The following is a 15,625-nucleotide window of genomic DNA, read 5'->3' on the forward strand; positions in this document are numbered from 1 at the left end:
ATGCAGAAGGGGCTGAGCAGCGGCTGCTGTTTCCAGATTGTAGCGCCAGGAGCTCGGAGGTGAGAGTGGTTGAGTCGCCCCAGTCCCGTCCGACTCTGCGACCCCAGGACTGTAGCCCGCCAGGCTCCTCTGTCCATGGGACTCCCCAGGCAAGGTTAGAGGGGTTGGGTTGCCACGTCCTCCACCGGGGACCTTCCTGACCTAGGGATTGAACCTGCGTCTGCTGTCCCGGCAGCTGGATTCTTCACCACACAGCCCGACATAGGTTCAAATCCTTACGGAACAGCTGCGAGTCCCTGGGGAAGGGACTTGGCCTCTCTGGGCTGAAGTTTCCTGAGACGGACGTTCTGGAGCTGTGGCAAGAAGACAGCGCCGCGGGCAATGCTGAGACCACGCCGGGGGCCCTGCCTTTCCTCCCGCGCCAGGGCCTGTGCGGGTCCTGTCTGCGGGTCCCAGGCAGTCAAGTGGGGGCGGTCACGCCGCCCATCCTGGCTGCCGCAGCGAACCCCAGAGATGGGAGCCTGCCAGGGAGCCTGCGTCGGCGCCAGCCTGCAGCCGCTCCCCGAGTCCCGCTTCAGCAAGCGCGACGGCCCTCAGTGCCGGGCCTCGGGCCTCAGGGCTGCCGGGCTGCAGGGGAGACGTCCCACGGAGGGTGAGCCTCAGGAGCCGACTCTGGGTCCTCGAGGTGTCTGCTCCGCCCCTTGGCGCTGCTATTTTTAAAGCTCGGCAGAATGTGGAAAGGGCAGCTCCCAGCGCCCGCTGGCAGGAGCTAATCCTCTCTGCTCTCTACCGTAATCCAGCCGGAGCCCAGGCTCCGCCCAGCAGGGAAACTGAGCAGTGTTTCTGGAGCCCCGGGATACATGGCGCTGTGCGACCGTGGACGGGGCCGCGGTGATGGGCGTGGAGGGAAGCCCGCCCGCGAGGCATTCACCCAGACGCTTCCGTTCGGTGTAAGGCCTTCGGGGACATGTTCATGATTTTACAAAGGGGGCAGCAGCTCTGAAATCTGCTCCTTTCAAACTGAGAGTGCTTGGAATCATCTCGTGATCTTTTTCTCCTCCTCTTTTGCCTGGGTACTCTCAGCTCTCACAGGGCGGAGGTCCCCGCCCCTGCCCCGCCCCACCCCGCCCCTCTCCCCCCCCCCGCCCCTCCCCCCCTCCCCCCCCCCCCCCCGCCCGCCCCTGCCGCCCAGCACAGCTGCTGCAGTTGCTGTTGTTCCGTCGCTCAGTCGTGTCCGACTCTCTGCAGCCCCGTGGACTGCAGCACGCCAGGCCTCCCTGTCCATCACCAAATCTCGGAGTTTACCCAAACTCATGTCCATAGAGTCAGTGATGCCCTCCAGCCAGCTCACCCTCGGTCGCCCCCTTCTCCTCCCACCCTCAATCTTCCCGCATCAGGGTCTTTTCCAGAGTTGGCTCTGCGTCAGGTGGGCAAAGCGTTGGAGTTTCAGCTCCGCATCAGTCCCTCCAGTGAACATCCAGGGTTGGTTTCCTTTAGGCTGGACCTCCTTGCGGTCCAAGGGACTCTCAAGACTCTTCTCCAGCACCACAGTTCAAAAGCATCAATTCTTCGGCGCTCAGCTCTCTTTATAGTCCAACTCTCACATCCATACATGACCACTGGAAAAACCATACCTTTGACTATACACACCTTGGTTGGTAAAGCAATGTCTCTGTTTTTTAATATGCTGTCTAGGCTGGTCATAGCTTTTCTTCCAAGGAGCAGAGTCTTTTAATTTCATGGCTTGTGATGATTTTCGAGTGATTTTGCAATGATTTTGGAGCCCAAAATAAAGTCTCTCACTGTTTCCATTATTTCCCCATCTATTTGCCATGAAGTGATGGAACCGGATGCCATGATCTTCATTTTTTGAATGTTTAAGCCGGGTTTTTCATTCCTCTTTCACTTTCATCAAGAGGCTTTTTAGTTCTTCTTCACTTTCTGCCAAAAGGGTGGTGTCATCTGCATTTCTGAGGTTGTTGGTATTTCTCCCAGTAATCCCAGCTTGTGCTTCATCCAGCCCAACATTCCACATGATGTACTCTGCACAGAAGTTAAATAATCAGGGTGATACTATCCAGCCTTGATGCACTCCTTTCTCAATTTTGAACCAGTTCGTTGTTCCATGTCCAGTTCTAACTGTTGCTTCTTGACCTGCACACAGGTTTCTCGGGAGGCGGGTAAGGTGGTCTGGTATTCCCATCTCTTGAAGAATTATCCACAGTTAACTGTGATCAACACAGTCTAAGGCTTTCGTATAGTCAATGAAGCCAAAGTGGATGTTTTCCTGGAATTCTCTGTGTGCGTACCAGAACCCAGGAAGAAGAAGCAGTGATCCCCAGAAGATACGGAGCCAGACTTGCCTGTGGGGGTCTCTGGCAGAGGCACGGGTCGGTAGTGGCCCGCCGCGGGGTCAGGCTCACAGGCAGCAGCAGTCCTGGAGGAGTGGTGTGTTCACAGAAGTCCTCCTGGAGGAGATCAGGGACTCCAGGACTGGGAGTGCAGCCCTACCCGTCAGCAGACGGCTGGATTACAGATTTACTGAGCAAGGGCCTGCTAAAGCTGAAGCTCCAGTACTTTGGCCACCTCATGCGAAGAGCTGACTCACTGGAAAAGACCCTGATGCTGGGAGGGATTGGGGGCAGGAGGAGAAGGGGATGACCGAGGATGAGATGGCTGGATGGCATCACGGACTCGATGGACGGGAGTCTGAGTGAACTCCGGGAGTTGGTGATGGACAGGGAGGCCTGGCGTGCTGCGGTTCATGGGGTCGCAGAGACGGACACGACTGAGCGACTGGACTGGACTGGACTGGACTGAGCTGAGCCAGGGCCTGCCCCCCACAGCCAGTGCTCCCATCGGGAAGCCTGCATGAGCCTCTTCCTCCCCCCATCAGAGGGCAGACAGAATGAGAACCACCGGCACAGAAAACTAACCACACAGATCACGTGGCCACAGCCTGTCTAAGTGAAACCACGAGCCGTGCCGTGGGGGCCACCCAAGACGGCTGGGTCACGGTGGAGAGTTCTGACAAAACGTGGCCCACTGGAGAAGGGAACGGCAAGCCACCTCAGCGTTCTTGCCTTGAGAAGCCCTGAACAGTGTGAAGAGGCTGATGCAGAAATCGGTGGTTTCACTGGAAACCGCACATTTGAAACAGAGTCATCCTTCGGCTGCGGCAGCTGGAGGAGGCCCTGCCCATAGGCCTCACCTCACAGTGACCCTGCGCACGGAGCGGTGGTCCCCGGCACCCTCGCCCGCCACGCATGCCGCATGGGCCAGGAAGTACAAGTCAGGAGCTCCACACTCGTAAACCCCAGCTGCAAGAACGCACCATAGACTGTGAAATCAGAGGCTCTGTGTCGCAGCTCTGCCCCAACTGGCTTGCAACCTCGGGCAAGGTTTACCCTCCGAGCCTCAGTGTCGTCATCTGTGAAATGGGTTCATGTCGGCCCCGCTCCCGTCAGGACTGGCTCTAATGCCATGCTTCTCACCACACAGGTCTGCCTCTTGGAATGAACATCTTCTTTCTTTACTCAAATATTCCCAACCCTGGTGGGTCAAATGTGGCTCCAAGACGGGGGTTTGGAGGGACTGCTTTTAAAATTAAATTCTAATTCAAATGGGGTGTGGATGACTGGGCGGACTGGCTCCCTCTGGAGTCCCGCACAAGCCAGACTCAGCAACAGCGGGCTCTCGAGGCCGGGGAGCTGGAGCCGTGGCCTGAACATCCCTGCCTGCATGTCTGGGTGACTCACCCAGCTGAGTGGCTCAGAGGGCCAGGAGGCCACATCCCATCATGCTGCCAGACCCCAAGGAAGCCAGGGCCAACAGGCAGCCACGACCCCCCAGCTCAGCATCCTGACGGAAGACGGGAAACTGAGGCAGGAGATGACTCGGCGTTATGCTCCCGTTGTCCAGGGCACTGCCTGTTCACCGGCCTTGAGCCTGCAGGGTCCTGCCCCCCAGACAGAGCTCTCAGGCAGGCGACCCCGGGCACGCCCTGGGACCTGGGGAGTGTCTGTCTGCCCCTGCAACACGGGCCACTGTGGGTGACTGAGAACGAGACAGCCACCTGGCCTGGAGCTCGAGGGCCCATCCTTGCAGGCTGGGGACGGGGCGCTGGCCCTTCACCAGAGGGGCGGAGGCATGGTGCCCTGCCCAGCACCTTCACGGACCGCCCTGTCCTCCACAGGGACCCGCGGACCCGGACGCCGGCCTGACTGGCACCCCTGGTGCACCCTCCAGCTGTCCTCCTCCGCTCTCAGGCCACGAGCTTGGGCAGGGTGACACCACCCCCTCTCCGGGACAAATAACCAACTGTCCAGGGGTAAGAACCAGCCCTGGGATAGGGCACAGCTTCTGAAAGAGTGACGCAGCCCAAGGACACAACACAAACCAATTAGAATCAGATGGGAGCAAGATGGCAGACAAGAACAGACCTCAGTGCTCAACCCACAAGGGCGATGGCACACCAGAGGCGCCAGGACAGTTCCACGGTGAAGACCAAGGTGGGCTGCACCTCCACCACTTCCCCGAAAGAGCCAGAGTGGCCCTCCCGCTCATGAGCACACGAAACGCCCCAGCCTATGAACTCTAACCACGCCACATTCCACGGCCACACTCGCCCTGTTGACCGCCCACGCTCTGCCTGTGGAGGCCGCTTCTCTCTATCTGGATAGATCCACTCCTTAGCCATCACTGTGTCTCCCCCTGGACTCTGTGATGAGACATCAAGAACCTGAGCTTCATGAGGTTCTGAAACCAGGTACTGAGGGTTTTGGCTGGGTTCGAGTCCCAGCCACGTGGGTTTGAGTCCCAGTCTGAGGCACACGGTTTCAGAGCTGCTGTTGGAAGCCTCTCCCCTGGCTGCTCATGTAAAGCTGCTGGTGGCCAGCTTCGCCTCCCCTCAGGGAAAGTCTGGTTGGGAATAAGGCCAAACCAGGGGACACACGAGGTAGGGGCAGAGAAACAGTGGTGACTAAGACTCTGAGCCCCTGGACCCAGCTGTGCCTGAAGCCTTCCGTTACGTTCACCAAGAAACCCCTCTTTCTGCTGAAGTCATTCTGAACTGCTGCTGTCCCTCACAAGCCCACGAGACCCGGCTGCCGCACACACAGCCCACCTGGTCAGGTGGCCCACACACGTGGGCACAGCTTAGAGAACCACTGCCCACCCCTCCCACCAGAGCCTGCAGCCAGATGGAGCCTCACCCCCCTCCATGTCCCCGCCGCCTGACGCAGGCCCTCGGGGGAATGGCAGCAGACAGCCGCGGCGAGGCCGACGCCCGGACTCCCCCCAGGCCTGGGCCGTGGCCGGCTGCCCCCACCAGCCCCAGTTGCCCCCAGTTCCTCGGAAAGACTCACCTCTGTCTTATTCCTCGAGAGCACGCTGGAGTCGATCCGGCCCAGGGACATGTTCGGCAGGACGAGGTTCAGAACTTTCGCAGCGAAGACCTGGACGTGAGGGGAAGCTAGTCAGCGCCGTGGGACCCCGGCCCGGCCACCCCGCGGGCTGCCTCAGGCCACAAAGGAGAGGGAGACCAAACGGGGCGTGAGCCGGGCCTGATCCCAGCCGGGCAGCCAAGGACCCCTGCTCGCCCCGCCCAGATGGCCTCTCAGGCCTGGCTTGCAGGCTGGGTGGGGGCGGCCGGGCGGGGACAGCAACAGCCATCTGCTTCCTTGCTGCTCCCGATGTGTGCGGCCGCCTGCCCAGACCACTCCAGGTGGAGATCTCGAATTCTCTGCAGAGCAGAAGCACCCAGGCACCCGAGCTCAGGCAGGACGCGCCCTGATCAGAAGGCACCGCTTACTGTCTCGGGGCAGAAACCACCACCAGGCCAGGCGGAGGCGGGGCAGCGGGGGGCACGGGCCTGGCTCCCGGCGTTTGCGTGCACGGGGGCCTGCGCACCACTGGCCTGTCCCTCAGCTGCCCACGGGGTCGCTGTGTGCCAAGGCACCACCACGCAGTAGGCACTTAACACACACTGCCCCAACGTGATCCGGACTGAGGTCCAGGCCAGCCCCATCCCTGCCCCCCAGAGCTGGTGTTTATCCCGGAGACGCGTCAACCGGCTCTCACGCGTCTGTGGCGGGGCGGGCTGTTTCCGTTTCTGCAGACACCCAGGGAGGAGAGATGCTATTTCCAAGGCGAGCTGTGAAATGCTGAGATTAGACTCGCTTGGAAAGCGTGGGCGGTGAGTCCCGGGTCTCGGCAGCCGTCACAGGGCTGACGGTGGGGGGGGGGGCCTGCCCCTTGGCTACCAGTGACCGCGGGGTGTCGGCATGGTCCCGGCGGCTCCCGTCTTGGGATCTCGACACGAATGCCCCGAGGGAAGGGCTGACTGTCATTTAAGAGACGAGGACACAGGCTGAGCGCCACCGCCCACGGCCAGCTGGACAGGGCAGACAGAGGCTTGGGGCGCGGCCACCCCTGGTCCCAGTGACCGAGAGGCCTGCGCACGCCTGCTGACCCCCAGCACCCCCACCCCCAAAAGCTCGCTCATTGGCCATCAGGGGCCTCACAACCTCTCGCACAGCTGGGCCCCAGATGGCCGGGGACCCACAGCGGCGACCTCTGACCTCACCTCAACCCCATGCTCGGGTCATCCTCACGCATGTGGACCGGCGGCCTCCAAGTGCCGGGCATTCGCCCACCCAGCCCCAAACACCCACGATCCAACCCACATCGGGCTCCCGCACCCGTTGAAGCGTCATGGGTTGGACAGGACCCATCTGGCAGGGTCAGGGGTCAGGCTGGGAGTGGGCCAGCCCCAGGCACGAGTACAGGCCAGGGAGGGCTTGAATTCTAGGAAGGAAAGGACTGGCTGCTTCTGAGCAGACAGGACGGTCTGTGGGCTCCTCGACTGGGGGCTCCTCTGCAAGCCCGACCTCACGAGCGGAGATCTGGGCCTCCAAAGGCCAGAGTGTGAATGAGGCAGAAACGGAGCTGAAGTGCTCCAGGCGCAGAGAGGGGACACCCCGGGCACCCCGCCTTCACTGGCCCCGCCCCACCGGGGTGGGCTTTCGGGGCGCGCCCCCTCCAGTGACAGTGGCCTGAGGGAGTCATGGGGGAAACGTCGCGTGGGGCCCAGAGTGCTGAGCGGCTCCAAAGCTTCCTGCTGTCGTTGACGCCCCGCCACGGCTCCCCGGGAACGCGGGGGCTGCAGGCTGACTGCACGTGTCCCCGTCACACCTGGGCCCCGGGAGCCGCGTGTGATGGGACCAGGCCGCCTCCCTCCGCCCCTGCACGTCTGACAGCCTCGTCCCGCACGGCCTTTTCAGTCCGGCTGCGCCTTCACTTTCCCTCCCGGGACACCCGGCCGAGTCCTGGCGAGGACTCTGCCGCACAGAGCTCCCAGTCTCCCCCCAAGCCCCGAGGTCTCCCCCCGAGCCCTGTTCCTCCCACCTGGCTGCTGCACCGGGCAGCCCCCCGCCATCAGGCCCCTCCCTTCCTGACAGCAGCACAGCTCCCCAGGGGCAGCGTCCCCGACCCCCTCGGGCAGGACCAGGAACCGGGCCACACCTGACCCGCACGCTGCCCTTTCCAAGGAGCCCAGGGTGAGACAGGTGGGCACCACCCAGACCCTGGGCTCTTCTGAACCAGCGGAGTGTGTTCCGGCCACGTTTCTAACAAAACTCAGTCGAGCAGAGACGAATCTCTGACGGCTTTAAGGTCACAGCTAAAAAAAAAAAAAATACCTGGGTGCCTCTTTGCCTGCTCCCCACAAACCCAGAGACGGGGAAACGCCGTCTCGCGGGGGAGGTGGCGGAGAAGCTTGGAACCACTGCCCCGCACGCACTCTTTAAGGGTGGGCCTGTTTCTTTAGCCTTTTCATTAGGAAGAAGCAGAGAGAGTGGCTGACTGGTGATCCAGGAAGCTGGAGTTGAGGAAGGGCCCCGAGGTCCAAGGCGAGGAGGGAGGCAGGGGGCTGGAGAGCCCGCAGACCCCAGGTGGGGAGGATCGATTTGTCCAGGTCCCTGCTGCTTGCCACCATCCTCTGCCCCAGCACCGTCCACCGAGAGAGCCCACGGCCACCGGGAGGAGGGGTGGGGCAGCGGCTCACCCACAGAGAAGCTGGCATCCACGATACAACAGTTGTTACTATCAACTGGCACACTTCTTCCAAACTTTTTGGAGGATCCTGCGGGCGCGTGGAGAGAGCCCCAGATCCCGCTCAGGAAGGAGTGACCCAGCCACGGCCCTGGGAGGAGACCCCCACCCTCATCGTGAGGCCAGTGGGCTAAGGCAGGTCCGTGTAGCCACAGAGCCCCCCAGGGCACCTCAGCGCTCGTGGCCCAAGGACAGCCTGGGAGCTGAGACCCCAGCCCTGGAGGAGGAGGCAGCAGAGACCCGGAGCTGGGCAGGCTTGCATCTGACCTCCGGTTTGGAACCCAGAGAATCTGTGGTCCTCAGTTTCTGTTTGGAAGGAAAGTTACGACCAACCTAGACAGCATATTAGAAACCAGAGACATCACTTTGCCCACAAATGTCCGTCTAGTCAAGGCTACGGTTTTTGCAGTGGTCATGTATGGATGTGAGAGCTGGACTAGAAAGAAAGCTGAGCGCTAAAGAATTGATGCTTTTGAACCGCGGTGTTGGAGAAGACTCCTGAGAGTCCCTTGGACAGCAAGGAGATCCAACCAATTAATCCTAAAGGAGATCAGTCCTGAATATTCATTGGAAGGACTGATGTTGAAGCTGAAACTCCAACCCTTTGGCCACCTCATGAGAAGAACTGACTCACTGGAAAATACCCTGATGCTGGGAAGGATTGGGGGCAGGAGGAGAAGGGGACGACAGAGGATGAGATGGCTGGATGGCATCACGGACTCGATGGACATGAGTTTGAGTGAACTCCAGGAGTTGGTGATGGACAGGGAGGCCTGGCCTGCTGTGCTTCGTGGGGTTGCAGAGTCGGACACGCTTAGCGACTCAATAACAGCACAAAAGTGGGGACAACGCGCTGCAGCCTTATGGGCTGCCAGGAGGCGGCCTGGCGCCCAGACCCTCCAGGGAGAACCCTAACGGCCCCCAGAGGGGCCCCCGTGCGCCTCGGGAGAGTGAGGAAACCCTGTGCCACTGAGTGGGGACTCCAGGGGGCAGGGGGGACCCCAACAGTCTCACCCTCGAAGAGGACCAGGTCCACGGCCGACGAGCGAGCGAGCGTCCCTGGCCCGCCCCTGGGTGAGCGAGAGGCCCACCCCTTTAAGTGCCAGGGACCTGCACAGGTGCCTTTATTGATCCCACAGGTTCTAATGGCTCTGCAAGACCACTCTGAAGCTTCTGCAGCTGAAAGGCTTAACACGAGGAAGGTGATCACACAGCTGCTCGCTTCCACAGCGGTGCAGGGGCGGACCTGGGCACAGGGGCCAGAGCTGGGACAGAGCCCGGAGGCTCCCTGGGTGCGGGGCGGTGAGCGCGCCCCCAGGCAGACAACAGGAAGCCTGTGTGCCTCAGGGTGGGACCAAGGCCCCGGGTACACACGGCGGCCGCTTTTGGGGGCCAGGTCACGACCCAGCCACGCCCCGACTCCCGGTCTAACTGTATGTGGGCTTGATGACCGGCCCTTCCCGGGACCCCTCCCGTGTCCCCTCCAGCCCCCCGGCTCCAGCGCCTTCCGGACTCCGGGGACTAAAAGCAGAAGAGCAACACCCAGATGGGCAGCTGATCCCTGGCGGATTCGGGGGGAAAGGACGTCCCGCCACGCCCACTGGCCAAGCCAGGGCGCGCGCTGACCTCGAGCGAGACTGTAGCCTCCTTTCCCATCTGTGAACCACACACAGGGCGGTGACGGAGGGGAAGTCACCCGGGAGTGTCTGGGACACGCGCACGGCCCCTGGCGCCTCCGGAAGGGGCGTCTGGGGGCACCGAGTACTCCCGCATCCCCCGCCCCGAGACCCCAGGGACAGCCTCCGGCCAAGGGCAGACAGGGTCACCTGGAGGGTCACTCCAGCCCTCGCTTGGGGAGCACGTCCAGGGCGACGCCGGGTCACCCTGCAGCCCTGCCGGCATGTCGTCCCAGGGAGGTCGGGGTGCAGCACAAATTAAGGGGGCGTGGGGGTCCCCGTGTCCCCGGGGCGGCTGCGCTGCGGCGTCTCCAGGAAGCGTCCCACTGACCCTGACACTTGTCCTGGGGTCCAGGCTTGCTGTGTCTATAAACTCCTGCTTCCACCAGGATCTGAGTGCAGACAGGGTTCTCCCCATCTCGTCCCCAGGCTGCACGTACCCTAGCCGGCTGGAAGTGGGGCAGGAACCAGCTGTGCTGGGGCTGGGGGCGGGGGCTGGCACTCTCACATGGGGGCGGGGGCGCCCCCCTCCACAAGCCCGTCTGTGCTCCGAGGCCCCGGTGCTTCGTGCTGCTTTGTGAAATGTCTCCATCAGGACAACAAAACAGAGCAAAACGTCAGTCGCTACGCTGCGTCTGACTCTGCAACCCCATGGACTGTGGCCCGCCAGGCTCCTCTGTCCAGGGGATTCCCCAGGCAAGAATGCCGGAGCGGGCAGCTGTGTCCTTATCCAGGGGAACCTCCCGACCCAGGGATTGAGGCCCCATCTCCTGCCTTGCAGGCGGGTTCTTTACCGTTTGAGTGGCTGGTGAAACCCGTGGGGAACCGGCCGCTGTGAACACACCTCTGACCTGTCCAGGAGCCGTGCTCTGCGACGGGAGTCACGGACCAGCACCCAGCTCTTCGCGCTGCACCCTGCAGCCTCGGGGCCCAGGGAAGCCCCCTACCCCACCGTCCACCTCGGCCAGAAGAGGAGTCTCTAGGAACCTGTCTCTGGGGTCCTGAAGACTGAACCACTGGAAACCCAAAGGCCAGGAGGGGAGGCCTCACCAGAGCACAGCGAGCCGCACGCACAGCACAGGAAGGACAGACGACACACTCCCGCCTGGACGCGTGACCCTCGGAGACACACACGCCCACCGCCCGGCTGCGGCCAACGAGGGGAGCTGGGCTTGCGCCCTCTGCCGCGCCCCCCGCCGCTGCAGGACTGCTCTCGTGTCCACTGCATCACCTAGAGCCCCACGGGCCCGAGATTTCCTTCCGAAGCTGCTCAGGTGAGGCGAGACCCCCACACCAGGGCCCCCGCACCGCAGACACGACGCCGGCTCTGTGGGTCAGCACTGCCCGACCCCCTCCCCAGGGCAGTGACGGGCTTCACAGAGGGGAGGGGGCGCCCCTGGGCCTCGGGGGTCAGCACTGCCCGACCCCCCCACCCTGGAGCAGCAGCGGGCTTCACAGAGGGGAGGGGGCGCCCCCCAGGCCTCGGGGCCACGGGGACTCTCGTGAATCCTGGTTAACAACCGGGACCCGCGTTCCCCTGCCCACAAGGACACCTATTAGCACCGAGACTGGAGGGGGCACGGGGTGGGCTCCCTGTCGGGGCCTGGCTGCCCCCCATCCCCTGCCCCTGTGCCCTTCATCAGAAACCCCCAGGGTCCTGGGCTCTTTTGGGGTGGGGTCATGTCCCCTCCGGGGAGACGCCCTTGCAGGGGAGTGGACAGCCCTGAGGGGCGGGGGCTGGACCTGGGGAGCCGAGGGTCCTTTCCAAGCCCCGGGGTCCCGAGCATAACCGTAGCCAGCGACCTCCCCGTCCCTGGGGTGAGAGCGGGAGCTGAGGGCACGATTCACATGTGAGCCCGGCACACGCTGTGCAAACATGTCATGAACGGAGCCCACGGAGCGCCGTGGGGGCTCCACCCGGGACCCTGGTCCTGCTCACTCTCTTCTCTGACCAGGACCCTCGGGTGGTCCGGCCGCAGGCTACGTGATCACAACCAGGAGGGGAGGGGGCCAGGAGACCAAGTCGGGGAGCCTCGCCTGGGAGTCTGTGAATGAACCCATCCTTCCAGGCAGTCCCGCCTCTGCCAGGCTCTGAAATCCTCTGGAGTCGATTTCAGCAAGTCGGGGTGGTTCCTTCAGACAGGATGAAACTCAGAGGAGCTGGCTGGCTGGCCCGTTCGGAGAACTGAGCAGAGGCGTCTTCTGCTTCAGCACTCAGAGAGGCCCTGGTTTCTCCTTGGTTCGGTCCAGCCCCGCTTCAAGTTGCTGACTGTTTCCGCTGGATGCCCACATCCAGGGTTGTGGTCAAGGCTGTGGCGCTGGGTCCTCAGGGGCCTGCCGGGGCATCAGGGCAGGGCCCCTCCACCCCATTACCGACCGCAACCCCCACCTCACTGGCCCTCCTGCTCCTCTGAGTCCTGAGCACTGGCTGGGAGGGAGCAGCTGCCCACCCGGCCCCCATGTCAGGCGGGCCCCGCGTCTCCCAGCCTCCCCGGGTCTCAAGTCTCTGAAACCTGGGCCCAGATCGCGTCAGCATCCCACAGCCACGATCTGGCTGCTCCCAAGCTGTGGTCTCCGCCGCTTCCCCAGGGGGCAAAGCCCAGCCCAGCCCACAACCCGCGGGGAGCTCCACGAGGACCTCACGGCCAGAAAAACGCCCCCGAGGAGCCACGTGGGTCGGAGCCCCGCACTCAGCCGGGGACAGCGGAGAGGCCTGTCCTCCTCTGAGCGTCCACTGAGACACACGCACAGATGGGAAGCCGATTTGTTTGTTTGGGGGAAAAAACCACACCTGACTTGAGAAATGACCGGCCACAACGATGCTCGCTGCGTCCAAACCTCGTCACGACAGCGGGAGAAGCCCCTTCGTCCCGGACCCGAGCTGTGAGCACAGGCCCGGGGCCAGGGAGGCTTGCCGGGGCTCACGGAACAGGAGGTCCGCTTACCTTGAAAAGTGTCGCCGAGTCTGGGCTGGCGATGACCAGCGGGGAAATGAGGACCATGCCCGAGAAGTGGCCCGGCCGCTCCGCGGCTGTGAGGATACAGATCGCGCCGCCCTGCGGGGAGAGGGCGCGCACGCTGGGTGGCGGCACCCGGGCGGCTCCCCCGGGCCCAGAGCTGCTGCCTCGGAGCAGGCGCCCTCGAGCGCTGGGTGAGCTGGGCCCGCGGTCCCCCTGTTTCCCCAGGGCTTTCCAAGCGCCAACGTTTCAGGGGCTGTAACAAGGTCCCCGCTTGAGGGCTTTAAGTGCCACGGTGACATTTCTATTTCATTTCAAGCCAAAAGCTGGCAGACCCTCAACTCGTCCAGTCCATCAGGCTTAATATGAGATTAAAAAGAAAATCAGAGGATAGTAAGAGATGGCTACACTTTTTTTTTTTTTCCGGGTTCAGTTAAAGGGCCCAGGAATCCAGGCTCCAGGGAAAACACTTAGTGGACCCGGGAGGTGCTGAAGGCGGGTGGCCTTGGCTATTGACGAGCGGATCTGAACCAGGGGCCGAAACCCAGACGCTCAGGAGCACCAGTCCGGGAAGAGACTGTCAGGGACAGGGCTGGGCAGTGGCTGGGCGGGGAGGCGGGGAGGGGAATGTCCCCCAGGGTGTAGAATCCAGCAGCTCAAAGCCCTCTGCCGGCCCGCGTGGCTGGGCGCCTGCAGGCAGGCCTCGCCTGCGTGCGGCTGGTTTGAGGAGACTCGATTTAAAGATCACAGCTCGATTTAAAGACCACAGATGATTTAAAGTTCACAGATGATTTAAAGATCCTGAGAGGAGTCTGTGTATTTAAAAGGCAAAAGGGGTTAGGCATGGCCTTTAAGCACTGCTTCCTGGGGACGTCTGTCCTAGTGGGATCTGCGTGACTCCGAAACCGGCAGAAAGCATGAACCGAGGGCCCCCACCCCGAAAAGCGGGAGCAGACTGACTCTTGGGCCCTGACCGGGAGGAGCGGGTGGAGAAGCCCTTCCCTGGGGCCACCTCCAGACCCCACCCTGTTTCCTGAGCAAACACCCCCCGGGAGCCCCGCGTGCAGCGTGTGCTGAGGGGCCACGCCGGCTGGGCAGAGGGCGACCCCCTCCATCCCTAGCCGGGTGGACGCTGGGGATGCTGGGCCCAGGGCCCCCCCGAGGCTTACGCACCATGGAGTGGCCCAGAAGGAAGACGGGCAGCCCTGGGTGGTCCTTCTGCACGGCATCCACGTGCTGCAGCACATCCCGGATGAAGACGTGGAAGTCGGACACCACCATCCTCTCGCCCTCACTCTGCCCGTGGCCGACTGGAAGGGAAACGGGCACAGAACTGGTCAGCAGAGGCTGGCACCCCCCGCCCAGCCCGGCGGTCTCCTCACGGAACGACAACCACTCTCCAGGGAGGAACCCCACTACTCTCGAGTGCGGACACTCTCCATCACCCCCAAACCCATTTTACAGATTATGAACTGGAAGCATGGGGAGGTTAAGGAACGTGCCCAAGATCACACGGCCGGAAGGTGACGAGCCAGGAGGTAAGTGCTGCAGAGCCTGTCCACGCAGCCAGGAGGCCTCCCTGGACCCCCAGCTCCTCGAGCCTCAGGGCGTGCGCCCGAGCGCCAGCGTTTCACCGGGTAAAGGCCGCATCCCGTCCCCTCCCTCCCACCTTCGAGGGTAGAGGAGGGGACAGCCACGCACCAGCCTGCGGGCACCAGAAACGGTCTCCGCGAGGCGGCAGCGGGACTAGGCTGTACCGCCTCCCTCCCGGGCGTTACCCTCTGCCCGGATCCAGCTGTTCCTTTCCCCGAGTCCTTTCTGAGGGCCCCTCCACACTCCCCTCTCTGAGGGATGTTGGTCGCCATGGAAACCGTGGGATGTGCACGTTTGCAGAGTGCAGAAGAGAAGGCAGTTCTCAGCGCAGGGACGCACATAGAACACGCCTGACCCGAGGCGCTGTGACCGGGCCCCCCACCCACAGACGGAAAGCGGGGCTCGCAGTGGCTGGAAGCCGGGCCGCTAAGACCCCGACTCGGAAACCCTCCGTGAGGCCAGACCACAGCCTGTTCTCTGCTGCCGTCCTCCACGTGTGCCCACCCGCTGCTGCCCAGCACCCCCCCCCCGCCTCTGACGCCTCTGACCGTGCAGCCCGGAGACCCCTCCTGTCACCTCAGCGGAAGACCCAGCCCCGTAAGCTCGTTTTCACTTCTAATGGAGGTGAAACGTCCCATCGTCCCCGGGCCACAGCACACATCTCCGCACCCGTTCCCACTGCCGTGCAACCATCACCGAGTCCCCACAGAACGTCTCCATCACCCCCAAACTGAGACCGTGTGGGCCTGCTGTGGGCGGCCCCCAACTCACACGCTGACGCCCCAGACATGCAGCACAGGAGGCGGCGGGATTTGCAGACACGGTCTTTCAAGAGGTGGTTGTTGCTCCCCACCAACGGCAACCCACTCCAGTATCCTTGCCTGGAAAGTCCCATGGACCGAGGAGCCTGGTGGGCTGCAGTCCATGGGGTCGCAGAGTCGGGCACGACCGAGCGACCGACAGAGCCCCCTCGGCCTGGTGTCCTTCTGAGAAAAGAGTAGGACTCGGACATGCCGGGGGACAGTGCTGGACTGCCCCACCACGAGTGGGGACGTGGGGAGGAAACGGCCGTCTGCACACCGGCAGAGGCCTTCGGAGGAACCAGCCCGGTCGACAGCTTCATCTTGGATTTCCCGCCTCCAGAACGTTCAGGACGTAAATCCCTACCCTTAACATCACTCAATCTGCAGTACTTTGCTATCCAAGCCGCCCAACGTAATCACCCCCAGCCCACTCCCGGCCCTGAGAACGTAGTTCAGTATCGATGTGGACAGAGTATTACGTTTA

At 62.8% G+C, this 15,625-nt stretch overlaps 1 protein-coding gene across 4 annotated transcripts in view; it reads right to left on the minus strand.

Annotated features, from left to right (window-relative positions):
* MGLL (monoglyceride lipase) overlaps positions 1-15,625 on the minus strand; it is an 86,541-nt gene that overhangs the window by 6,478 nt on the left and 64,438 nt on the right. For 3 of the 4 annotated variants that reach the window (XM_040246639.1, XM_040246638.1, XM_040246640.1), the window contains 3 exons: positions 13,919-14,055; positions 12,734-12,844; positions 5,367-5,456 (listed from right to left, as the gene is read on the minus strand). In XM_040246639.1, the coding sequence (XP_040102573.1) occupies positions 5,367-5,456; positions 12,734-12,844; positions 13,919-14,055 (338 nt within the window). Of the gene's footprint in view, positions 1-5,366; positions 5,457-8,065; positions 8,144-12,733; positions 12,845-13,918; positions 14,056-15,625 lie in introns of all 4 variants that reach the window. The other variant, XM_040246637.1, reaches the window with a different exon arrangement.

Source organism: Oryx dammah, unplaced genomic scaffold, assembly GCF_014754425.2.
Source record: "Oryx dammah isolate SB20612 unplaced genomic scaffold, SCBI_Odam_1.1 HiC_scaffold_9, whole genome shotgun sequence".
Taxonomy (NCBI): Eukaryota; Metazoa; Chordata; class Mammalia; order Artiodactyla; family Bovidae; genus Oryx; species Oryx dammah.